General features: G+C 38.1%; 2 protein-coding genes across 8 annotated transcripts; one reads left to right on the top strand and one right to left on the bottom strand.

Moving 5' to 3' along the window:
- Positions 1-1,204: 1,204 nt before the first annotated feature.
- Positions 1,205-17,741, top strand: exoc7 (exocyst complex component 7). 7 transcript variants are annotated; one of them, XM_023340841.1, is made up of 21 exons: positions 1,205-1,427; positions 1,580-1,645; positions 2,414-2,598; positions 2,672-2,777; positions 3,308-3,530; positions 5,513-5,680; positions 8,046-8,138; positions 9,878-9,946; positions 11,107-11,252; positions 12,007-12,159; positions 12,249-12,347; positions 12,447-12,509; positions 13,285-13,351; positions 14,595-14,633; positions 14,757-14,819; positions 14,897-15,017; positions 15,127-15,222; positions 15,304-15,367; positions 16,643-16,684; positions 16,773-16,906; positions 17,493-17,741. In XM_023340841.1, exons 1-21 carry the CDS (start codon positions 1,350-1,352, stop codon positions 17,593-17,595), a joined length of 2,178 nt encoding a protein of 725 aa, XP_023196609.1. In that variant the 5' UTR covers positions 1,205-1,349; the 3' UTR covers positions 17,596-17,741. The 7 variants fall into 7 exon arrangements, with proteins under 7 accessions (XP_023196609.1, XP_023196605.1, XP_023196604.1 ...); XM_023340837.1 differs by lacking the exon at positions 8,046-8,138 and adding an exon at positions 5,961-5,972; XM_023340836.1 differs by lacking the exon at positions 9,878-9,946 and adding an exon at positions 5,961-5,972.
- Positions 17,742-22,694: 4,953 nt separating this feature from the next.
- On the bottom strand, positions 22,695-26,319 carry LOC102232678 (galanin receptor type 2-like). Its single transcript, XM_005794796.2, has 2 exons — positions 25,830-26,319; positions 22,695-24,231 (listed from the first exon to the last, which is right to left on the bottom strand). Exons 1-2 carry the CDS (start codon positions 26,168-26,170, stop codon positions 23,562-23,564), a joined length of 1,011 nt encoding a protein of 336 aa, XP_005794853.1. The 5' UTR covers positions 26,171-26,319; the 3' UTR covers positions 22,695-23,561.
- Between the last annotated feature and the right edge of the window lie 292 nt (positions 26,320-26,611).

Genomic DNA, 26,611 nt, shown 5'->3' with positions numbered 1-26,611 from the left:
TAATTTATTATCCAGAAACGGAAGTAAACCTGCTTTTAGTTCAGGTGTGTGCATGTCAGGAAAGAATACAAAAAAAACTGTCATTGAATGTTCTAAACCCTAAATTTAAATTGAATATGTATGATACAAAAACACATAAGGTCTGCAGCTTTGCTTCTTTTTTTATGGCCCAGCAGTTTAAAGGTACCACCACAGCATCTCATTTATGTTGATGTCTGTGCTTTGACTGGGCCACTGTAACACCTGGTCTCTTTTCTTTTTCAATTATTATTTATTTTTGCTGTGTGTTTGATTATCATTTTGATGATCCAGCGTGGTTTTTAAAAGGGTCAACAGCAACACCTGTCTGCTACTTCTTACTTCATGGAAGCATCAAAGGTGAATGTTTCAAAGATGAATGTTTTTCTTCACAATCTAATGCCATATAAACCACAGGGTGTTTTTCTACACTTTAGGTTAGATTTAAATAATCAACCTAATGGAGATCATATCATTTTTTATTAGGTTCTCATGTGTATTTTCAGTGAGGGTGTACTTTCTTTTTTGTGTTTTTAGTTTAACGTTCCATAAGCAAATACTCATTGTTTGCATTAAAATGCATATGACTCCGCCTGGTTTGAATTACGTTGTGAAACCTTGACTTAGTTTTCTACTCGTGGGTATATAATGGCTTTAATATTTAATAAAACAACGCCCTCTGGCGTCTATTTTAGTATATTACGTCTGGGGTACGCAAAAGACGGAACACATCTCGATAGGAAGTCAGTAAATTTACGTTTCAAAATAAAAGCTCGAATCATCATAGTTGCAGGAAACTAACAAATTCTTAAAATGTGTAAAGAATATCACATCAAGGCACGATCATCAAAACGGTATGTTTTTATTTTTTTTCCTAGGTTGCTGTGCTAACTTGGATAACTAATACTTCTGAAAGTTTTTCAACAAAACGTACGGCAACTTAGTGGGAAAAATGTCTTGTGCAGTCGCGCATGTGAATATCGTGTTCGGGTTGGCTTTACTGCAGTCTTAGGAAACGTCTAAGGCCAAGGTATGTCTCTTTTGATCAGTCATGGCAGTAAGAAATAGAAAACATGTTCAAGTCCAAATTGATGGATAACTTTTTTTTTTTTTTTAGTTAATGTGCTCCAGAATCGTACGGAAAATGCTTCTTTTAAGTTAAATTATTTTATTCTGAAACTCCACCGGAAGTTCAGACTTTTCTACAACGGCTAACCAACCTATAGCTTATAGTAGCTTCCTGTAGCTCCTAGAAACAGCAGCTTTGGTTTGTTTTTATGATTTAAACAGTCCAGAGAATTAGTGTTTCTTCCTCTGGAGACCGTCCTTTAATGGGAATTACGTCCAGGATGATTCCTACTGAGGATGCGTCCGCCAGGAAGCGAGAGATCGAGGAGAAACTGAAGCAGGTCAGTTTGGCTGGACAGGAAGATGAGATCTATGCTAAATTCACGGTTTAGCTAACAAACAGGATGTTTAAATACATGCAGACTGTAAACTATAAAGTAGTGGTGTCTGATAATGTGTGAAGACGGGATTATTTACTGTGGGGATTTTACAGGAACAGGAGACGCTGTCATTCATCCGGGAGAACCTGGAGAAGAGCGATCAGCTGACCAAAGGCATGGTAAGAAGATCTGTTTACTGCTGTCCAAAACATAAGAGACTTGTACTAACTACTACTACTAATATTAACAATAATACCCTGATCTTGCTTTTGCTATATTGGAAGGATTATTATTTTATTTTCGTTCTCTGAGTTTGGTTTATTAGAACTTGATTTACTTATATGTAAACATTTAAACGAAGAAAGAATTTAAATAAAACATCTTTGCAGAGAGGTCTATCCAAACATATTAATGAAAAGTTGTGTTGAAGACAAACCGGTGAAAGAAAACGGCTAACAAGCAGCCTTAAGAGATTAAGCATAGCTCTTGTTTGTTTTCCATATATGGGAGAGATTTATAAGTTAAGTCAAGTTAAAGTTCATTCATAGAGCACTTTAAAAACAACTGAAGCTAACCAAACTGTTGAACAAGTCAGCAGTGGCTAATAAATGCACAGAATATAGAAAAAGTACAATATTGGTACGATATGGTCACACACCCAGGATATGGGCAACAACTATCTCATGCCATGTGTTTAGCCAATCCTGAACTGGAGGTAAACCAGAATTACTTTACCTAAATTAAGAAGAAAGGCGACTGGATTGTTTCTCAGTGGTCCAAAGTTTGAAATCATGCTACTGCAATAAAATAAGACATTTCATGACCGTTTTACACATCTGTATCATGGGTTCCTGTATGCGTGCTGTATGCTAGCTCCATTTTTTTATACACATAAGCTTCAGTTGAAGATCTGTTTTTGACTTGTTCTGTTGTTCTTGTTTTGTAAGGTTTCCATCCTGTCTTCATTTGAGAGTCGGCTGATGCAGCTGGAGAACTCCATCATCCCGGTCCACAAGCAGACGGAGAACCTGCAGAGGCTGCAGGAGAATGTGGACAAAACTCTGTCCTGCTTGGACCATGTCATCAGCTACTACCACGTGGCCAAAGATACCGACAGGATAATCAGAGAGGGGTAAGGATTAGCTCCACCTTTTAAATTCTGCTGTAAGCAGTTACTGGGATATCATGTACTTGCTTTTTCTCAGACCTTCAGGCAGACTGGATGAATACCTCGCCTGCATTGCAAGGATCCAGAAAGCTGTGGAATACTTTCAGGACAACAACCCCGACAGCCCGGAACTTAACACAGTGGTAACTATCTTCTGAAATCTGTGATTGTTGTTTTTCTTTTTTTTTTTTATCAGTTCAACAGTCTGAATCATACCCATCGCACAAATCCCACACAGTCTTCAAAAGTCTGGGAAGATTTGATTTGGTTGAAGTGTTTTTTTTTTTTCAAGAATGTATTAGTATGATAAAATAATCTGCTAATGTAAAACATTAGATTTTTTTATTTTATGTTTTATCCTTTTTGCCAAAATGTTAAATATTTGAATAAGTTATTTCTACCATATTATCTATCCATTCATCCATCTGTTCCTCCATCCATCTATTTTTTCAGCTTCCATATTAGATATTGCCCACTCTATATATAGATAGGATGCATGGGGGAAAATGTTATATTTCTTTGAAAATTTATCAAAATTGATCGTAAACTCTAAAGTTTAGTTTAGAAAGGTAATTAAAAAAAAATAAATGTGGGGAAAAATGTTAAGACCTCTGACCTCTGTGTTCATTTCCTTTTAAATCGCCCTGATTGGTCTTTTTTTTTTTCTCTTCAGAAAGCTCGCTTTGAGAAAGGGAAAGAGCTGCTGGAGGCGGAGTTCCGGAGCCTCTTGACCCGCTACAGTAAACCCGTTCCCCCCATTCTGATCTTGGATGCCATCAGTGTGGACGAAGATATAGAGCTGCAGGAGGAGGTGGTCCTGGAACACCTGCCTGAAGCCGTATTGCAGGACATCATTTGTATTTCCGGCTGGCTGGTGGAATACGGACGCAACCAGGGTACGGCGGTTTGTCTTAGTTTGTCTGCTGTTTTTATATCACTTCCACCCTAGGTCTCCCAACTTCTTCTTAAATTAGATTTAATCCTTTAGAAGATTTATTCAGCTGTTCTCTCATTCTAACATAATACAGCTAAGATTACATAATGTTTTCTTTCCTTTAATATAAATGCGTTGTATGAGATCTTATAAATGAACATCTCTCATTGAATGTGGAGCTGTAATGCAAATAAATTAGAGCCAATTTGGACCTTTCTAATGTGCTTCTTGTTCAAGAGATGCAGAGAAGTTTCATTTTCTTGACTGATGATCAGCAAGGAGGCGGGTCGGGATCAAACTATATTTAGCTCCTGTGTTTCATTACAACATTCATCAAAATATGTGTCATAACATACAAAAATGTGTTCCTGTTTTGTGCTCTAACAGATTTATTACAATCCACATGATTGGAAGGTAAAGTTATTAAAGGTTAAGGGTTTATTCAATTTAGTTAGAAGACTTTATCCAACAAGCCTTGCTGTTGTATGTGTTCTCAGCAGGAATTACCTCATGAAGTTCTTCTAAAAATAAGATTTTGAAGTCAGTTAAACAGCCAGCAGCTGAAGACAAATGAACAAATGTGTTACAGGGAAAACAGAAGTAGCCCACCTAAAGTTGCCATCAGGGGGCAGTGTAGCATTAACAGGAGAGCTCAGCTGTTTCCGAAGCAGTATAATGATTTTCTGCTAAAAGTCAAGCAGTTAGCAGAACTAATCTGGATACTTCATGAATTTATTTTGGAGACAGGCCAGGAGCGATTAAGAGGATGTGAATGCTTTTGCCTGTACGCATGAATTGTTTTATCAGCCACAAAATTGGAAAGATTGAGCTGACTGAGCAGCCAAATGATAAGCTGCCGCCTGGCAGTTGGTACGGTTTGCCATTTATAGTAATTGTGGTTGTTATGCGAGATAAAATAAGTTATTTCTAGGTCTTTAGGGAAGAATTGAATTTAAATGGTACCTTTATGGTTAGAGACTTCAGTATTATTTATAATTGAACATTTGATCACTCTGTCTTTTTAATGACTACTAATTTAACAAGAACTGGATGAGAGCATTTATTGTCCTTCAGTTTTCTCATTTTTTTGATAAGAGTGTTAATGATGTTAATAGATAACATTAAGTGAGCTAAACAGGTTGGAGCACAAACTGTTAAACCTAATCTCTCTGTCCATTCCTACGTAATGTTCCCGATTGAGGATAAAATCACAAATTATTTATATTTGCAGGTATACTTGTAGCATATTTATTTACATGGATTTGTAGCTGCTCTGTGAGCTGAATCTGGAGTAGACACTGGGAGTGGCGGAGTGTTGCTTCAGGCGCAGGAGACGTGACAGATACTGATCAGTTAGTTGGTTTATATTCAAGCTGCTGTTTAATCTTCACACAAAGGTTGGTAGCACAAGGATTTGTCATTTTTCATTAAAAAAAACAGTCAAAGTGGGAAAAAAAGTTTTTCTTGTGCATGGTAATATCTCTGTTTGTACAAAGGTCTGTTTTATTTTGCTATATCATTTTCCATATATGGTAAGGATGGGCATTTTCACCATCCGACACAAAACACTATTAAAAATGTCATTTTGAAAGACTTATCTTTGTCCAAAATGTTCATTTGCTTTGTTCTTGATCACTTGTAATTGTTTTGTGGTGGGAAAAAAAACAACCTTTAATCTAGGAATCGTCTAAAAAATGAAAACCTAACAGCCTGACCTGCTGATTACATAACACATCCAAACGCATTTGTGTAAGCTTTGACCCAAACATGACCCATAGAGGAAGAAATGTGCTGCAGGTTCCTTATCAGAGGTTATAATTTTGAATTGGAGATGAACCAATTAGAGTTGTTTGCTTAATTTCTTAATCTCCTAAAAGTAAGTAAAGACTAAGAGATTTTTTTTTAAAGTCATGGCGTAATCTTGAAAATGTTCTTTTTCTGCAGATTTCATGAACGTCTACTTCCAGATCCGGTCCAGCCAGCTGGATCGCTCCATCAAAGGCCTGAAGGATCATTTCCGCAAGAACAGTGCCTCCTCTGGTATCCTGTACTCACCGGCAGTCCAAACCAAACGCAAGGACACGCCTACCAAAAAGGCTCCCAAAAGACCAGGTCAGCAACAGATGGACCTGCTTCCAAACATAATCTGTTAACGTTCCTCTTCATTCGGCAACCACAGCTTCTGTCTTACAGATTAATATAACAAACACGTCCGAATCTGTGAATAATGACGCTTGCATTCAGTCTTTGCTGGTTACCATCCAGCCACATTATTCTCCATCTCTTTTAAATCATTCCTCACCACATGGTGTAATTATTATTTTTTTTTCTTTAAATGCTCTAACCATCCTTCATCCTTTCCTCCTCCATAATCCCTGTATTGTGATGACAGTCTACATCCCAGGTAAACACAATGCTTCCGTGTGTGTGTCGTGCTTGCTTGTGTCCGTTTGGTGCCACGTGTCAGAGCAGGAGGAGAGACTCTGTTAGGGTTTATGTTTCGAGGTTCAGTGTTTGATCAGATGTAGTCGGTTAGCTTCAGCGTGTTGACCTTCAGTTTCACGGCGAGGTTCAGCATGAAGCGACAGTAATGGCGCGAGTCTGCCGCTCTGAAGGTGGAACTGATTAAAAATAATAAGCGCTGTGCTGCGGATTGTTCCTGTTCCGCACAGACGACCTCATAAGCCCCATCTCAGTTTGTACACCTTCGTCAGATTCTTGGTGTTCTGTGTTCAGACAGAAACACTTTTGCAGAAAAGAAAACGGAACATTTATGTAATTATCTCTGCTGATGCCCTGAAACTGAAGGCTGTGTAGACTCAGTGATGTGGTGGTTTGTGACTAGAGCAGCTTGCTGCCGACAAACAGCTTAACTGATTTGTCACACAATGTGTGTAGATAATTGGAAAAACCAGGCTTTGGAGGGGATTCATTCACTGCACAGTGTGACTGATAACCAGTTTGTCCTTCTAATTAATGCTACGGGAACAAAAAGACATGAAAACTAAATAAAACATTTATTAACCATTTCGGAACAAGGACAAATTCATTCATACGTATGAATTGGTAACCTTTCTTTTACCGGTATAAACATTTGTTAGATTAAGTTTTCTCTGCTTTCAATGTTCATTATGTTTCTGTAATGAGGCAGAGATGAGTTTTGGTTTCTGAGTATTTGAAATGTCATTGAAGTGTGTTGCTGTTTGCAAAACTGCCTAGAGGTGGAAGTAATGAGTTGTAGGCCATCAGCAAGATACTTTTGCAGCCACAATTCTCGGTTCATTACAGCTTTGGAGTAATTTTGCTTATCTTTTCAATGTAACGCCATAAATGAATCACAAGTAATGGGAAGAAGACTTGTTTGAAATCTCATCTGCAGCAGCCGTCGTCACTGAATGTCTGTGGCGATGAAATTTATATTATATTACTTAACCTTGCTGTAAAAAATATGTCCACTACTGGCTCTTTTCTCAGCCTTTTCTTAGTTGACTTACATGAGTGTATTAAACATTAGAGCAACACATTTATAGGAGAGACATCAAAAGTTTGAGTCTACTTAGTTCTCAGTTCAATTCTGGTAAGAATGTTGCTAAAAGCGATGCTGCGATGAGATCCTGAAGGCGGAGTTTTGGAAAGAGCAGGAGATTTTAAAGAGACGGAGACCCAATTGCAAAGCAATTTCTTTTGTCATATTTAATATATATATATACTGTGTATATATATAAAGTACATATACAGTATATACTTTAAAATGACACTATATTCTATGGCCAGTCAAGATTAAAACCTTAAACATTGGTTCAGAGCTTTTCCGTACAAGCAAGAGTGTTGGTCTGTGCGGAGACCCGTAGTGTGTGTTCTGTCGCCGGTGATGTAGACTGAGCTGAGGTTGAAGTCGGCTGGACATGGCTGTTGTTGGACATGGCTGCGACGCTGCGACCTTGTCTCTGTGTTTGTTGCATGTGTGATTCTGCTGATGTTCTAACCACCCCAGCTCTGTACGGTTTGTTTTGTAAATGTGCCACACGCTCACTAACTCAAGCCAACACATCACGTTTAATTCTAAAACCTGTTGAACATGTTTCATCTGTGTATCTTTAGACTTTCTTTTTTTTTTTTATCAGTAATAATAATGATGCTGACTGTATTAATTATGAAGGCTGTGTACCTAACCTGTGTATTCTCTTCCATGACCCTGGCGCTGTGTGTTTCAGCACAGCTGTCCTGTCAGTGCTTTAGTTTGTCTTTCACCTGGTTGTCCTGTTGTGTAGCTGTGGTGGTGGACTGCTCCCACCCCTCCATAGATACCTCTGCTGGCTGTCTTGTGGTGGAGGGATGTGCTGTCTGCTTTTCCACACTCACTTCCTAGCTCTCCTATCTTTTCTTCTTCTCCTTTCTCGTGTTTCTTGGCTGTCTGGACCTCGCTGCCTCCTCCGCCCCACTCCTCTGGACTCTTTCTGTATGTCTATGGGACCAGGGACCATTCGCAAGGCCCAGAACCTTCTGAAACAGTACTCACAGCATGGGCTGGATGGGAAAAAGGGGGGTTCTAACCTCACTCCTTTGGAAGGTAAAGCACCTTGGTCTTCTCTTTGCTCTGTTTTCCTCCTGCAGCTGTTTCAGTCACAGAAAAACAGGCCTGTCACAAAAGCTCTGAAGGTCTTAATTAGTCATGTTTGATTGAAGAATAATCAGGTTCCACCCAGAAACACGTTTCCACTGTTAAGAAGCCTATCAGCTTAGCACAGACTTGAATGTCAAAATATTTTCAGGAAATTTTAATGAATGAATGTCTTGTGGTCTCCATGACCTTCACAATCTGTTTGAATGTTCCTAGATTGCTGCGGATTTTAATATTCTCCTTTATTAAGAATGCAGTCATACTTTGCTGCACTCTTCATTTGCTCCATTACATATTTTATTTTACTGAATTCCTCTCTTTCCTAACCAGGCTGCCAGTAGCAGTCATATGGGACTTCTGCCACTTTAAACCTAGCACTGGAAAAGCAAGCATGCTGTGAGACACTCACAGGCAAATTAATGTAGTGTATTTAATTATAAATAGTTTACTTTTTCACCTTAAAAGATTTAATGCTATCTTTTATTTTATTTTTTTCTGCTTGGTCGTTTTTGACTGGTGGCTAGACTGTCTAAAATGTAAGCTTTTTGTTGAGATCCGTTAGACTCTATAACCTGATTCTTTAAAGAAAAAATCTATTAACAGCAACTCCTTTGTCATGCAGTCACCATTTCCTCCTGATATGAATAATTAATGACTTTTTGTGGCAGGAAGTCTAGATTGATCACTAAAGCCCCGCCTGTCAGAGCACCTTTGGGTTGGAAATGGATAGACAAATGCTTTTTGTTGAGGCTGGAGCAGCTGCCAGAGAAAGCCTTACTGTAACTTCACACTGCCTTATTATAAATAATTTGTAAATCTTGTACCAATGATGGCGATATGAGGTTTTAAGTTTGGTAAGAGGCCACAGCAATACAATTTAATACCCCCAAATCTATTTCATTCTTCTATTCATAGAAATTCACCTTTTCCCAATTTAGACAGATGTTCATCTTTTCTACATGTGGCCCCATCTTTAATTAAACTTTCAGTCATTGTTTTATTTTATTTTTTACATAATTCCACTAATTTACAGAACTTCATAACTGGTGTTTTATTGTTAATATCAACATTTTTGTACTGCTTCTAATTTCAGTTTGATCTTGCATTAGAAACATTACTGGTTGTCATTCATCTTTACAGTACCTTAGATTTCAACATAATAAAGCTATCAGCTATTCAGAAGATTTTTAATAACATTAAAATATTAGAACATTGTTGTAACAGGTATAAATTATTTTTAATATTCTTGTGCAGAATTAAAATGATTCCAAACGACTGTGGCCTAAAGAGGTGAAACAAACAAAAGAGCTCATCTGAAAATATATTTTACTTTGGTGTGAGACAGTGCGGTTTTTCCAGAGTAGCAATAACCTGCAGTGGAAACGTGTGCCAGGATGTGGTTTTTAAAAGGTGAGACCAATCTAAAGCTGTTGTGAAACTTGAAGCCTGTTTCTGTCTTGTAGCTTCACACACTCATTGATTTAGACAACATGAACCTGTGGGCCCCCCTTCCCCCTACCCTAGCCTTCAGTGGGTCTCCCTTGCTTCTTTTCTGGTCTGGTGCTGGTGCTTGGTGGTGGTCGGAACAGCTGATCCAGGGTCAGGTTTGTCTCCCCCTTCCCCCTCAGTCTGGTCAGAGCCCAGGTGGTTTTGACCAGTCTTCCTGCTGTCCCGTCCCCACCCACCAGGTTACGATAATGACCTGCGGGTCAAACTCCACTCTGACGCCCTGAACGAGAAGCACGGGGCCACCACAGGTGAGTTATGGGAAAAAGCGGGGAAAAGAAAGAAAAACAGGTGGACCTCGGATTAAATATTATTGTTTTGTTTTTATTTTGAATTGTTTCAGCCTGCAGATGCAACACTTATTGTCACTATACCTCAACACAGACTGCTTCATGTAATTGTGTAAATCCGGATCAATCCCTCATGTCTTTATATTTTTCTTCCAAAAAGGTAGACATGTTCCATTGTGGAGCGACAATTCTCCAACTTTTCTTTTTAGTGTATCAGCTGGTATTACAGGGTATAGTATTCTATGATGGCAAAAACAGAAGTAGAAAAAAATGCACAAATATCTCAAAGTTTGTTTAAAAGACAAATGTTGCATCATGTACAACAGTGCAGCCTTAATAATTACACTTGCCTATCTAATTTTATAGAATCAAGTCAAGTTCAGATTTGTCCACTTTATATTGCCAGATTCCGTTTTAATGATATACTTATGACTAACTTATTATAATACAGTGCAGGCAAATTCAGGTCATCATTTAATGGCTGTTTGTATAATAATATTTATAATGATAACATGAATTGTATGCAAATCCAAAATAAAAGCAATATCATAACAATTACCAAATTGTAAAAATATGGATTATAGTAATACATGTTGTGTAAGACTATGCTTATTTTGTGTGGTAATAAAACTACTACCAAAATGAGTGTTCATAATAATAACACTGAACATTTTTTCTTTGTTTTTGCTATCATAAACATCGTTATGTTATCTCATTAGAACTGATACATTTTTTTCTGGGGGCATTTTAAAGTTTTCATGAGTCTTTTTTCTTTTTATGGCTCTTAATTATTTTTCTGGAGTTAAAATCACTCAGCTAAAATAATAGGAACAGACCATATACATACAGTATATGTATGTGTGTATATATGTATATGAATAATTTATCAATAAGAATAAGGTAGCTGATACTATAACAAAAAGAATTTTTTTCTAAAACTGGTGAAATGTCACAGACTTAAAATGAATGAAAAGTAGCCAAAGTCCAATAATTTATCAAAGTCCTGCAGAAATCAGAATTTTTAATGTATGGGAGAAAAACATAAAGTAAAAAGGGGCAGTTAAAATGTTCAGTATTGTAAACCAGACATTTTACTAGAACTGTTGTGTTTCACCCCTCAGGGAAAGACGATGTCCTGGACATCGAGATCGACTCGTACATCCACTGTATCAGTGCCTTCGTTAAGCTGGCTCAGAGTGAGTATGCCCTTCTGACAGAAATCATCCCTGAGCACCACCAGAAGAAGACATTCGACTCCTTGATTCAGGTCAGAGACGCTGAGATTTGATCTTTTTATTGCAGGTTTGGTTTCTTAAAAGTGAAATCAGAGCACTGAAATGAAACTAAGAAGCAGAAAAACATATTAGTGACTGCAGAACAGGAAATCTGAAAAAATGACATAATTGTAAATTGGTTTATATTTATCATTTTGCATTGAATATTTTTTAGTTAATATGCTTACTACAATTATATTTACATTATGACATATAAATACCTATTTTGTCAATAATTTATTTACAGTTGTATTCGCTCTGTTTAAGGACCACAACCACCGTGAATAGCTGAAATCTGTGAATACTTGAGACCCCCTCTAAAAACACTGACAGCTGCTTGTTTTAACAGTTCAAACACACAATATGCCTCAGTTTGCATTAAGACACACAGAGGAAACCGTCTTCGCACTACTACTCTTGGGGGTCAGCCAATCAGTGCAAAGGAAAACGAATGGCTGCTTTGACACTACTACGAATGGCAGTAGTGTCAAATAGCATTGTGCTTCTGTATTTCAGCTTTCCAAGCTGCATTTTCTTTCAAATATTTTTTTCTATGTGAGAAAATCGCTAATAGGCAAATTTTGCGTGAATAATTCTAGCTACATTCCACAGAAAAATCTGTGAATTTGTGAATTCACAAATACTGAACTGTGAAAAGGTGGGTTTCCACTGCATTGGATTGCGATACATTTTACTGTTGAGGGGAGTCAGTAACGTCCCGCTGGTTTTTCTCTCATCTGTCCACAGGAGGCGCTGGACAACCTCATGCTGGAGGGAGACAACATCGTGTCTGCGGCTCGCCGGGCCATCATGCGCCACGACTACTCAGCCGTTCTGACCATTTTCCCCATCCTCAGACACCTGAAGATGAACAAGTCCGAGTTTGACTCAACGCTGCAGGTTGGAGCCGTTTTAGCCCCGTCGTTCCGACGCTGAAGAAAAATAATGTGTTTCTTGAGTTTGAATAATTGTACACCCTGTGTGTGCAGGGTACGGCTGCAAGCACCAAGAACAAGCTGCCCACTCTCATCACCTCCATGGAGACAATCGGAGCCAAAGCTCTGGAAGAGTTCGCAGACAGCATTAAGGCACGACGATCAGATTATTTCCATTTAATCAGCAATCCCTGATTGATTGACTGATCGACCAATCTTTACTCGCTCTCCTTTCTTGTTTCCTAACAACAGAATGATCCTGATAAAGAGTACAACATGCCCAAAGATGGAACAGTCCACGAACTGACCAGCAACGTGAGTAGTGACTTTTTTTTCCCAGTACAGATCGAAATGTTGCATGTCTGACCTGTTCATTCTAACGGACCCAGAAGCTCTTAACAGATTTTTGTTCAAATTTTAAAATTTTAGCAACAAGTTGTAGTGATTAGACACTGGTGTCAGAATGAGATTCATTAAATTGTTGTTGCACAGAAATCATTGCAGCGTAATTTCTGGACCGTTCGGTGAACCTGAATATAAGTTACATCACTAAATTTAAAAATAAAATAAAATTGTATATTTATAAGCCGTAGGTGTCCACATTTTAACACAAGGCATTTTACAGAAATATTTATTTTTTTACTTTTAATGAAATATGTACGGTAAATACATTTTCCTAACAGTTCCTGTAACACAGCTGCTTAAAAAAAGCAGGAACAGTCATAGATCGCTATCTTCATCTTTATCTTCATCCCGCGCTCTAAGACCAGTGAAGCCTTTTCAGTGTTGCAACGTAAAAATGACATAGTCACACATTTTCTTACTCTCTCTTTCATGGTCATTCTCACTTGTTCTTTTGTTTTGAGGCAAATTCGCCCTGGGCATGTAGCTCGTTAGCTTGGTAACATCATTACATTAGCAGCATCATTGTTTCAGCGGCAGTCATCAAAGCGTGTGGAAACAATTGACTTATTGTCCTGAAATTACGGTAATCTTCCGTAACGATGTGACTGCGGATGCTAGTTTTCTGACAAACATTTATCATCACTGGTTCATAAAGCTGTGCTGGTGCTCTTCTTCTCCTCTGCAGGCCATCCTGTTTCTGCAGCAGCTGCTCGACTTTCATGAGACGGCCGGAGCCATGTTGGCCTCCCAAGGTACCGTCACTATGACGACACGGACAACTAACTGTCTTTCATCTTTCTGCTTTGCTGAAACAACTGACCCCTCTGCTGGACAGTGTTTGGATACTGATGTGTTTCACCTATGAGTCTGTTCTTAATAAATCACTCTGAACGACAGCCTGTAAATGTAGCCAGTAAGATTAAAAAGGAGTTATAGTTGCATCTGTCTGCAATACTTCTTCCAACCTTGCTTATTTTAAATGAAATATTAAATTGTTTATATATTTATTTATATTACCCTTAATATGTAGTTCTTAAATCTTAAGTTAATAGGATGTTAAGCTTTCTTTAAATTCCAACATGTAACTTCCTTATGTGGCGCTTTAGAGCAAGCAATTAGTTAATTTAAATTTATTTGAAAAACATTTCTGTTAATCTTTATTTTATTTTGTTTTTTTCCTTCACACAATTTCCTTGAAAATGTTTTTTTTTTTATAGATTTATGTATTTTTTGTTGCTTTTATTTAATTTCCATATTTTTAACTCTGTCTCACATTATGGTTTCACACATGCTTTGCTAGTCATATTGACCACTCAAAGCACTTTACACTAAATAAAATATTTTATCATTATGCAACTTTTTAAAATTTTAACAATAGAATACATTTTATACAATGCTTTTTTTAAGGGTATTAAAAATATTTTTTTACATCCATTCAAAATTAAGTTAGAATACTAATGTTGAGTTATTTGTAAAAACATTTTAGCTTTGTTGTTTGTCAGTGAATATTTTTTTTTATTTTCTTGAGTTCCTCAGCTAAGGCAGTTTAAGTGTAGCATCTGACTAAATATAAACTAGAGGTCTGTCCTCTTTGACTGGGATGTTTTAACTCATCACACACATTCAACATATTAGCTTAATACATCTGACCTTTTCAGTGTGTTTTGGAGCTAACCTCACAAAGATTAAGAGTTCTTAACCAAACAGAAACCAGAGGGGCGACATCATTCTCCAAACACCTGTTCTGTGATTAAATGTGAAACCAGTTCAACAGTCTGGTTAACAGGCCGGTTTCCCAGTTTCTGCTTGTTTTTGTGCTACTGTGTGCGCCTGCCTCATAAATCTCTGATAAAACGGTGGGAATGTTCCTCTTTAAACCCTCACTGCCTGGCTGACGGCTGTTTGCTTTTTCTGCTCTAACAAATCTCTTCTAACCTTGTTGCTCCTGCCTCTTTTTCTGTCTCTTCTCTTTTTGCCTGGCCTCGGCCTTTGTAGTTCTGGGGGACACTTACAATATCCCTTTAGACCCCCGAGGTAAGCCGGAGACTGTCCGTGTGTGTAGGCTTGATGTTTTCTGTCTTTACTCTTACTTTTCTTATTTGTGTGGGATCATTTAGCTCTAAACCCATTGGTTAAATATTTCCGCTGTTTTTCCAGAGACGAGTTCAGCGAGCAGCTCCACCTCAGACTTCAACAAACGGCTCCTGAGTTCGTACATCTGTAAGGACACACTTTCGCCTGTTTAGTGTGACAGCTCTTCTTGTGCCGACTCGTAATCATCCTCTGTTTTTCTTCAGGTAAAGTTTTAGGAAACCTGCAGTTGAACCTGCTCAGTAAATCCAAAGTTTACGAGGACTCGGCTCTCAGCGCCATTTTCCTGCACAACAACTACAACTATATCCTCAAGTCGCTGGAGAAGTCAGCGTCTTTCCTGTCTTTCTTTCGCTGCCTCATTTGTCAGACACTTTGCACTTCATTTCACCACTGAGATGTTGATGTTTGTCCATGTTATTTTGGATGGCTGCAGGTCCGAGCTGATCCAGCTGGTCACGGTCACTCAGAGGAAGGCAGAGAGTTCTTACAGAGAGCTGATCAAGCAGCAGATCGATATTTATCAGCGCAGGTAAGTTATAGTTTCATGGAAAACTCAAGAACATTTAGTACATTTTTAACTTACTGCTCAAGTTGTTTCTTTCTGCTGCAGCTGGCTGAAGGTTTTGGAGCACCTGACAGACAAGAACATGCCTATTTTCCAACCAGGTGCCAAGGTCAGGCCTTCATAATCTGTCGCTCAGAACACAGTTCAAAGCATTTGTGTGATCTGTAGTATTGAAAGTTCAACACAGTTTCCAACAGCAACTGAAACAGCACATCGATGTGATGGGACGGAAATAACTCTCAGCCTCGTTGCAAACAGTGCCATCCATAATCCTCATTTCCTTTTTGCTCTTCTTGTTCAATAAAAGACAAAAAAACCAACAAGTTTTTACTTGATTAGCTTTTTAAAAAAACCTCAATTTAAATTGAGTTTCTAGTCGTCAAAAGTGGTTGAGTATAATTCTTAACTTGGTTTTGAAATTTTAAAGAAAATCACAGGCAAAAATAATTTTCTTTTACATTCCTGCACAATGTAAATTGTGACTGTAGGTGCTATTAATCTGTTGTCTTCTCACCACAAAACAAATCAAGTTGGACAAGGTCATACAAGAAACAGTATAAAAAAATTCTCTTTGCTGTTGGTTTTAGGTTTTTATTATTTTAGATATGAGAAGAAAAATCAATTTTTAAATTTGTGCTAATCTGATTAAAACTTTAAAACAAATATTTCAGTTTAATATGTCACACTAAAACAACCAAAAATATCCTGCTTGTTTATCGTTTGTTTTTGATGAGAAAATCTAATTACCAAAACTTACATCAGCCCTGATAGCGTTGATATGTTCCTTATGCTGTTTGACGATTTAAAGGTGGACTACCATCCTGGCCTCATGCGACGGTGCCTCTGCTACAATCAGTAATCTCTGTTCTCTAAATCATTAAGTCCTACTACACATTCAGGCACCACACGAACAGAAATGGGAATCAGCTGTGTTTTCTGCCTGACAAAAGCGTGCAGCTGAGGAGGAGCGCACACACCTCCACATTGCGCCCAGGTTCTGCTGGTTGCTAGGACACTACAACGTGTGGTTTTAAAGCTGGAGTTTACATGCAGTATATAAAAATTGGGTTGTTTAAAAATATGCTCAACTAGGCATTATCGTTAGTGATGAGGGAAATGGAGGTAGAGGATGAGTTTTGACTCCCCTGCATCCTGAAGAGGAAACTGATGATAGAGATAGTGAAACCTCCATAGCTAGATATATGGAAAGGAATTTCACAGAAACAAAAATCTTAGTACAAATGTGATACTTGTGCTACAGTGGCAAGTAGAAAAAACACACAAGGAGTTTACTGTCAAGCTGAAACTTTTGGAGTGAATTTTTGTAGCTTTATATGTAACTTAATGTTGTTTGAACTTGTTTAAACTTGTTTTTCTCTTTTAGCTGAAAGACAAAGAACGACAGGTGATTAAAGACAAATTTAAGGTGAGCCACAAAGAAAATACAAGCCTTTGTTGTGAACATATTAAAGCAGATTTTTTAACTGCAGTTGTCATCTGTGTGTCTCTCTCAGGGGTTCAATGATGGCTTGGAGGAGCTGTGCAAGATCCAGAAAGGCTGGGCCATTCCAGATAAGGAGCAGAGAGACTACATCCGACAGTCCCAGAGGAAAATCGTCTCAGATGCTTACAGAGCCTTCGTGCAGAGGTGAGACACATCCATTTTATCTCCCCTGGTAATCTTGATATGGGGACGTGATCTGTTTGAATTCAGAAAACTAAGAGAAACTTAATTGTCATGTTCCTAAATGGAAGCGCTAAGTATAGGAAAACAGTCCTCTCTTTGCAGAGCCAGCTTTAGGCCCACTATCTCTCAGTAGCCACATTTTATCTGACTTTATCAGGGAAGGGTTTGTTTCCCCCACTCTCATTTACAACGTCTCACAGCAGCCAGGCTAAATCTTTTCAGACCCCACCATAATATTTCAGTCAGGTAGAAAGGTCTACACTTTGACTGGGCCATTGCAGGACCTTCAGACTGTTGGTTGTAGTTGTTTGTGTCAAAGAACTGCATTTAGTTTTCTCCTAAAATGATGATGAGGATTATGGCCTACAGAGTCTGATATGGAACTTCTAAGTTTCTGTGATTTCCCTGACATTGCATCAACTCATGAAAGATTTGCAGCTGTTTTCTGAATGATGGACTTCAAACAGTGTGCCATGGCATAGTGTTAAGATTCCTGAATCGGTTCTTTATGGCAGAAAATGTTTCACTCCTTTGGTTTCACCTGCAGGTGTGCCAACATCTCCTTCACTAAGAACCCTGAGAAGTATCACAAGTATCGGCCAGAGGAGGTGGAGGAGATGATCGAGAAGCTTTTCGACACATCAGCCTGATGTCCAGCTCGTCTCCCTCATCCAGAAACACGCCCTCTGCACACCACCTCCTCCCTTTCTGCATCTGAATGTTTTCTATCATATATTTATCTAACTTTGCCTCTCTAATGTCAAGTTTCTGATTAATAAACACTAAATCATCCTGCTTTATTAGTTTGTCTAATTATGTTCATTACAGATAATTAAAACAAACGAATATGGAGACAGATGATGGAAAACATCCAGATGCTGCCACTTAATGAACATTCAACAATTAGAGAAACCCCACAGAGAGATCGCCCCCTAATGAGATGAAGAGGCTGCATACAGGAAGACGTTCAGACCCTGTGTTCAGTTCCACAGCTGTGTGTGGCACCAACACACTTGTTGGTGTGTTTTCCACTAAACAGACCAGAATAAGTTTGTAGAAGTTTAAGATTTGCTTGTTTAAAGAATAATTTCTCACAGACCAAATTGGATTTACACAATTAAATCATATTTATAAAACTCATTGTTAATGTTCAGTGCAGAGAAGATTTTAAGTTTAAAAATAAAAGTGCCTTTTCTTTAGTATTACCTGACTAAACATCTGCTCTATTAACTTCTTCAAATTTGACTGAAATTTGAATCTGGACACATGGACAAGCTAAATGTCTTCAGCTTAACTATTTTATGACCAGAAAAGAAAAAGTGTTTGACCTCAGCGCAGAGATGTACTATAAGCTTGGATGATTCAACGAGAGGCTTTTAAACACAAGCATGCTGTTCCACTTTCAAAGCATGGTAGTGGCAGGATCATCCTGAGGGCTGTGTGACTGCCAGTGGTGCTGGGGCACCACATGGTGACTGTTGAGATTCATCAACAGCTGGTGTTCAAGTCAGATCGGGTCCATATCCAGCATGCCTTTGTGCCATAAATCAAAAATCACTTCTCTTCATATGTTCAAAGAGTTTACAGTCGTTTATCAGCATTAACATTTAAGATAATTGTTCTGAAATTTTTTCTCAAAGATCCACAACTGTTTACTTAGAATTTTCAAAATCTGCAGTCCTCATTTACGGTGTGCCCAACTCAAGGTGAGCTTCAGCTTTAAAAATGTGCTGAACATTATTTTCGTCACAGAACTGACGGAGTAAGATTTCAAGCTTACAGATTGACAGACAGAGGGGTTTAAAAAGTGCCAAATTTAGAGTAAATGAGTAAATGAGGCATAACACATTTGGCTCCTAAAGATCCTCGTTCGGCAGTGAGCTGAACGTTTTGCTGAATGTGTCCTCCAGGTGATGATGACACTGATGCAGCCCTGGAGCTGTAAAGTCTACTGAGCTGTTTTTGTCTCCCCATGGCATTGAAATCATCCTGTGGGTCACAGCGAAGGGTGAAGTTGTTGCCGCTTATCACCAAGACAACTAGACCACCTTGGAATCGTCTGGTTTCCATAGCGACAAAGCAATGCTGATCGATTCCGGTTGCTTGGTTCTTTCCTGTCAGGGTTTCATTAAAAGGTGAAGACAGTGGAACAAAAGATCAAGTCTTTCTCTAAATAGCATAATTTAGTCCGAACATCACTGTTGCCTTCAGCTGGAAAATACAGTGACTACAGCCTAGGAATAAATATGATGCATGGAAAATGCATCTTCATTTTCTTATTTCTAAAACAAATGCTATTCTTAAAAAATATATAATTTGAGTAAAAGAAAAGTGTAAAAAAAAAAAGCAGTGTTCAATGATAATTTTATTTTGTTGAGAGAAAAGACACCCAACCAGTAGCTATGTGAGAAACTAATTAACCCATAAAGAGATTACAAAAACTCTGATTAAGAATTTATTTGATTCATTTTAATTACGTCTGATTACTGATGAACTGTATAATTAAGTACCTGTCTGACAATGTAGCACTTGGGCTAAAAGATCTACAAAAAGCAACATGTCTGGAAAGAGTTAGAAAACCTTTTTCTAAGGCTTTTGGACACAAATGAACAAAAATGAAAGTCATTATTTGTGAATAGAGAACATGTGAAACTGACAAATCTCCCCAACAGTGTCTGGCTTACCAAACATCTGTGGAAGATGTATCCAGGAGTCTCTAAAGTGGTGCAGACCTCATTTACCTTGGCTAAGGTCAGTGTTCATAATTTAACAACAAGAAAGAGATTGGGGGGAAAATGGCCTCGGTGGGAGAGTCTGAAAATCACTGCAGACCAAAAATAACAGCGAGGCCTGTCTTACGTTTGTCATAATCATTGATGATCCTCAGGACTTTCACAGTGCTGTAGGGCTGCCTTTTTAACCAGCAAAAGCAGTTTAAACAGATCAAAACATCCACAGAACAGCAGATGAGAGAAAACCATCTGCAGCTGGTACAGCTGACCTGATTCTTTCTTGTAATCTCTTCAAGCAGTCTTTAGAGGAAAATGTATATTAAATTCATAAAAACTGAAAAACATAATAAAGTCTGAGAGCTTGGATGGAAAATTCAAAGAAATCAGGGACAGATTAGGGCTTTTGAATAGGTGAAGTTTTTATTTGTACATCTCCCAGCATGTGTTGTTTAAAAGGAGAACTGGGTTGTTAAGACATTTTCTTTTATCTTCTTAGGCAAGGATTAGTAAAAAGCATGTGAGGAGTCACTGCCTTAGAATTTGTAACAATTTTAGACTGGAGAGATGGATTAAATTCAAACAAACAAAAAATAAAGATTTCTATTACACAAAAGAAGACTCAGAAGACAATTTAAAACAAAGTTTTTTTTACAAAAAAATAAATAATTTCAAAAAGCCAGGATGTTTTAGCATTGAAGCCTGATTTAGAACTTTACCTAAAGTTCTAAACCTAAAGTATTGCCATTTTCTACGGTTTATGTAATATTCAGCATTTGTGATCATCTTGGGCCTCATTGAAATGAATGGAACCCATAATTTCTGACCAATTCTGCTAGAAACGTTATGCTCTTTCACAACTAAATGCTTCCATGTGCTTTCAGCAAGATATGCAATTCAGACTTAAAAATTTTGACGTATCCTTCAACTACAGTACTTCTATTTATTTCAGCTTTTTCATATAGATTTCCTAAAATCACTCTTCAAGTTTTTGCTTGAAATATGCTCAGTCTTCAGAAAAAAAACGCCGGCCAACTAGCACTGAGAGTTCCAAATTTAACCTTAAATCCAACACTTTTTCCAACCCCAATTACAACTCTAATTCAAATCCAAAGACTTTAACCCTAACGCCGACAAGGGTTTGGGGTAGGATCCTTCTAACCCGCCTTCTAAACCTAATTCCAACATCTATTTATTTAAAAAAGAGCAGTTGTTCTTCTGGAGGCTTTATCTAGGAAAGAAATGCAAATAAATTAGTACTTTGTCTAGGATGAAAAACAGTACGTACAGTTAGTGGTAGCAGTGGATACAATTGCTTGACTTAAAACAGAAATGGGTCCAGGTTTACAATTTTTAATAAGAGAAGATAAAGTTATTGGCTCCGTAGGCCAGGAGATGAATTGGTTAACACAAAAACGTCAAGTCAGGTGTAGCTTCTATGAAGAGGAATAAAACCCAACACTGTTGTATTGAACACAACTATATTATCTCCGTTAGTTCAACAAAACATGTATTTTTAAAGTTGAAATATAAAAACTGATAAAGTTAAACATTAAATAAACACATAAATCTTATTCTGAGTCTCCGCCAAACAGGAGCTAATGAAGGGCCACAAGTCTGAAATAAAAAACACATTTACACATAACATGATTTGTTTCTAATTTTATCCATTGATGCTCTCCAGCCCACCACACAGAGGTCCGGATTATGGTTTCTCCTCTTCGGTTGTTCCACCTGAACGTAATAAACTCTGTTCCTTTACAAATTCATGTTCAAAATTCTATTCTTAGGTAAACTCAGGTTTACGTCTGAACACTTAGTGTGTTAGTCAACTCTTTACACGGGTGGAAAATACAATTTTTGCTTCAATAAAATGATTCCTAAAGAGCTGAAAAATGAAACCCTGGCCTAAAATAGATGATCAGCTAAAGAATAAGGCGTCTTTTATTGTTAAATACTTTTCTGATTTCCTGTTGCATAACTCTCACATATTGCTCTAGCATTTTATTGTTCCATCAGTTTTTAGGAGCAAGCAGGAACACTAATAACAGCAGCAATATCATGCAGACATTTTACAATCAGTCAGCTTTAGAGGCCCGCTCGCAACAGGCTGATCACAGCAGATGTTCGGACATGAACATATAAGGAAATCTGTCCAATTACATAACGGTATGGTTACATTCCAACGTCGCCTACATCTACCATCGACCCTCCTGATGTCAAACGCATCTAAATTCTCTCAAGATAGATCAAGAAAAGCATTACCACGAATAGATGACAGATGGATGAAATGCAATACATAGTTTATTGGTCAGTCAGTAGTGAAAGCTGGTCTATATTGGCAATATTTATACTTAGAACTGCTTTGATGTTCAGGAGACTGGACCAGCAGTGAATGTTAGGATTTCTGACCACAATCAGAGAATTATTGCATGTTTATTTTTACCGATCAGTTACTCAGTTACAACCATCAGAGTATCCTGTTTGTAGCATTGACCAATTGAACACATGACTCACAGAGAGGCTCAGCGTGAATGCTTAGATTACAAATATTTAAAGCCCAAGTGCAGGTGAAGGAAACACTGAGTGTCTGTGTATGTGTGTGCTAATATGTGTTTTATTCCCCACATTGATGATGCATAATATGCTTAGAGAGATGTAGTTTGTTTCCTATATTTAAGTCACAGTGAGATGTTTCACAGTAATCGCCGTTTTCAGATATTTTAGGCTCTCAGAAAACTGTCAGAGTAAATTTCTATTAGATCTGCACTACATTGGGCAGCAGGGGGTGACTCCTCAGTTTATGCACCGCAGAGGTCTGGAAATGTGACTGTATTAGATAGGCAACAAGATTCTATGAAACAGTGTCATTGTTTTTAAATTGTTTTTATTGTTTTATACTTGTGCATATGTATTAATTGTTTTTATCTTGTAACCAGGTTGCTATGTATTGCAAATTTTTGCTCAGGTCCCTCTTGAAAATGAGATCTAGATCTCAACGGGGTTTACCTGATTAAATAAAGGAATATTATAACTGTATGTCTTAGTTATTGGGCTCAGAACTTGAAAACTTGTATTACTTTTAAGTATGTGTAAAAAGACTTCAATTTTTTACTGAAAAGTTTTGAAAAATCAAACATTTAATTTATCAACACATCTGCTATTAATACTTTGCACAGCCTCATTTACCAGTAGTGTCCCTAATATTTCACAAGATTGGAGCAATACATAAAAAGATATGGGCATTCCATCACAAATACTCTACATCTTATGGACCCTGTTATATATACAGTAGTTGAAACCAGATATTTACACACATTGTGTCAAAAGACAATCATTCTAAAATAATAGACTGTCTTTAGGTACAATTTCCAGGTACCTGAATGTGCCACATTTGTCTTTTCAAATATTTATGCACAAGAATATCAGCATGGTAATTTCCCACCATACTGCTTAGAAAATAGACACAGCCTGTGTGTGTAGAATCTAAAGAAAAAATCACAACAGAAACTAAAGGCTTCATCAGTTCGGAACAAGGATGAGAGATTAAACAGAAGCAAGAAAGAAGTCCAATTACCTTCTTAAGTACTGAGGTCATGCCCTGTGTGACTGAGAATCTATACCTGCATGAGGCTGGTGTTTATCAAATGGATAAAACTACATTTGGGTAGGAACAACCTTTTAGCCTTTAGTCTAACACCTAAGGTTATGCCAACACAGAGAATAATTTTAACAACAATAATAAATAAAAACAGTCTGCATCTTCCTTCAAAGTTCCTTTTTCACTTTTTTTTTTTTTTTTTTTACCAATTATTAATAGCAACAAAATCAATAATATTTACAGAATTTATCATTTTTAAGAGACATTTCTCAGAGTTTCTCTTCTGTCAGGTTGCAGTGGAAGCTGCTTCTTCCTCTGAGGGTCTCGTCTCAATATTGCTGACTGTGTTCACTGCCTGGATGACGTGCACCCTGTTCTCCTCCCTCCTCGTCCTCGAGCAGCTGAAGACCTTCTGGAAACCTTTGCGGAAATGCTTGGAGACGAGTGCGTAGACAATGGGATTGAGGCAAGAATTGGCGTAGGCCACCAAATGGGAGAGGATGCGTAGGGCGTATGTTGTGTGGTTGAGGGGGAATTGTCCGAACCACATGCAGAGGATGACGAGGTGATGAGGGAGCCAGCAGAGACAGAATAGAGCAGCCACAATCAGGATCATTTTGGTGACTTTCCGCTTGGAACGCCTTGACTCTGACTTGTCTTTGACAGGATCTACGCTGGTCCACAGGTAGCGGATGGTGCGAGCATATGTGAGGCTGAGCACCAGGACGGGGATGAGGTATCCAAAGATGAAGGTCCACAAGTCCATTATGAAGCGAGGTCTGGGCTCCCAGGCAGGAATACACAGCAAGGTGCCATCAAGGTCCATCTGAGAGAAGTAGCTAAGGTATGGTGTGGAGAAAACCAAAGCCAAAGACCAAACCAGGCAGATGGAGATGAGGGCGTTCTTTGGAGTCCTCATCTGCCGGGAGCGAAGTGGGTAACATATGGCTAAATACCTGTAGAAACAGAAGAAAGAACTTCTGAAATGGAGGAATGACTAAGTTGGTTGAGAGGTAAAAGTTTGTGTTGTTCTCAGAAACCATTGGGTCAATAAAAAGTGACCAAGTCCGAGCTGCTGGAGCCAGATCAGATGTGACGTACAATGCCTCTGGCTAACACACGACCACAAACCTCAATATTAAGCATTTCTTATTAAACTGAAGTAGATCTCACAATTAGCCATCTGGTTGGGAGGAACAGAGTCAGTCTTATGTTGAATCATTTCAAAGTTCCAATGAGCCATTTCCACCAAGTAGTAAGGAATTGAATAAAACTATAATTCAGTTCAGTTCACTTTATTTATGTAGTACCAATTGAAAACAAATGTCTCAAATATGAAAAACATAAATAAAATTACAGGTAGTCTTAAAAATAAAATAAAATCCCAATCGTAGTGACTAAATCTCATAAAAAAAAGATTAGGTTGGTCTACATCAGATGGAAATAAAAAAAAGAAATTGTGTTGCTGTTTAGAAAATAAAGCCACATTCTTCAAAAATAAGAGTTTAAAGATTTTATTTAGAAAATTATTACAAAAGGGGATTCAATATTGTCATTAAAAATCGTATAACACTTAAACACAGTTTCAAGCTACAGTTGCAATAAAACCCTTAAAATATATTATTTCAACCAGAGATAACACATGAACAGTAAGCTAAAAGAGACATTTAGCCTCGCCATTGCATCCAGCGCTATTCCGTTCGATTCAAATCTCGCTTACAGCACCTCGAAACAAAGTGCAGTAAGGGGCTGGTTTTTATCAGGCTAGACTTTTGCATGGACTAAAGCTCTTTGGATGGGCTTCCTTTCACACTGATAAAAAACGAATTATGACAGACCTTTAAAATCAAGGTTTGTTCTTAAGGATAACGTTGTTTTAAAGCTGTACACACAAAAGAACAAAGCTGATCGTCGTCTTTGGATTTTGTTTGTTTTTCATAATTTGTCAATTTGTCAAGCAAAGTAAATAAATAAATGAAAATAAAAAGATTCCTCAGAATGCCAGACATCAAAATTTCTTTCGGAGCTTTTTGAAATGAACTTTCATGTCTGACAAACTGAAAGCACAAACTTTACTGATGATTAAAAACGGAAAACTTTCACATTTTTATTCTTAGACTGCTATTTGGTTTTATTATTTCCAGGCCCTCTGATGTTCTGCTTCTCCATCCCAGCTGACTGTGGCATCTCTGACCTGAAGACTTTGAACATTTCCCTGTTTGATGCCAGCTCTCACGCAGGAAGCGAAGGTTATCTGATGCTGTGGGAATGCTGAGCTGAATACCGGGAGTACAACTGAGCGTGACGGCGATTGAGAGTTGGCAGTAGATAGTTTAAGATCGCATTTTTATTGCATTGTCCTTCAATGCTACTTTACTTAACTTTGTAGTTATCTGGACGTATGCACGTTATTACGTTTTATTTAATTTAATTTAATTTATTTTTTATCTGCAGTGTACTAAAACTAAAACAGATCAAGTTTGAACGAGTTTTAACTAACTCTTTAAAACCTAACATTTACAAGAATGTGAAAAATGTGATACGAGTTGCGCACCTGTCCAGGGAAACGGCGGTCAGTGTGAAGATGCTGGCGTACATGGTGAGGAAGATGATGAAGTGCACGACTCTGCAAAGCACCGGACCAAAGACCCACTGATCCAGGGTGTAGATGGTCGCTTGGAACGGCACGCAGAAAACAATGAAGCAGAGGTCGGCCACCCCCAGACTGAAGATGAACATGTTGGTGGTCTTGGTGCTCATCTGTCCGTTGCGACAAAGAACTGCAAGGACCAGAGAGTTCCCCGCGATGCCAAGCAGAAAGATGAGAGAAAATCCCACCGAAATCAGCACGGACTCCGCTTTCCACGCAGAGGAGTTCGTGGAGGACAGATTCATGTTTCTCTACTATTTTGGTTCAGTTGGTTTGGTTTGCGCACAGCAGCGTCGACGCGCGGCTCCTGGAGGCGCACAGCTCATTACGCACTGCACCCAGACCACAGATCCGAGTGGATTTAGCTACGATATGCCGTATGCCGCAGAGAGAGAGGCTCCCATCTTCTGATGTTCCCAAACTGAAGATGTCTGAACAGTTGCGGCGAATGAAAAAATGAAGTACAGTCAGACACTGCTCAATCAAACAGGAAATGGGTTTTATTTAAAGAAAAGCGCGTAGAAAATACAAACATGTCTAAAATAATATTGAGAAGACAGATATGATGTTATGCCAGCTAAAATTAATGTTAATTAGTCACTTTACTCAAAGAAGTTGTCTACAATGAGCAGGTTTAGCTTTGAAGAAAACAGAGAAATCTGCGGCTCCAGCCTGAATTAATAAAT

This window comes from Xiphophorus maculatus, chromosome 10 (genome assembly GCF_002775205.1).
Source record: "Xiphophorus maculatus strain JP 163 A chromosome 10, X_maculatus-5.0-male, whole genome shotgun sequence".
Taxonomy (NCBI): Eukaryota; Metazoa; Chordata; class Actinopteri; order Cyprinodontiformes; family Poeciliidae; genus Xiphophorus; species Xiphophorus maculatus.
This window is presented reverse-complemented; position numbering and strand designations above follow the sequence as displayed.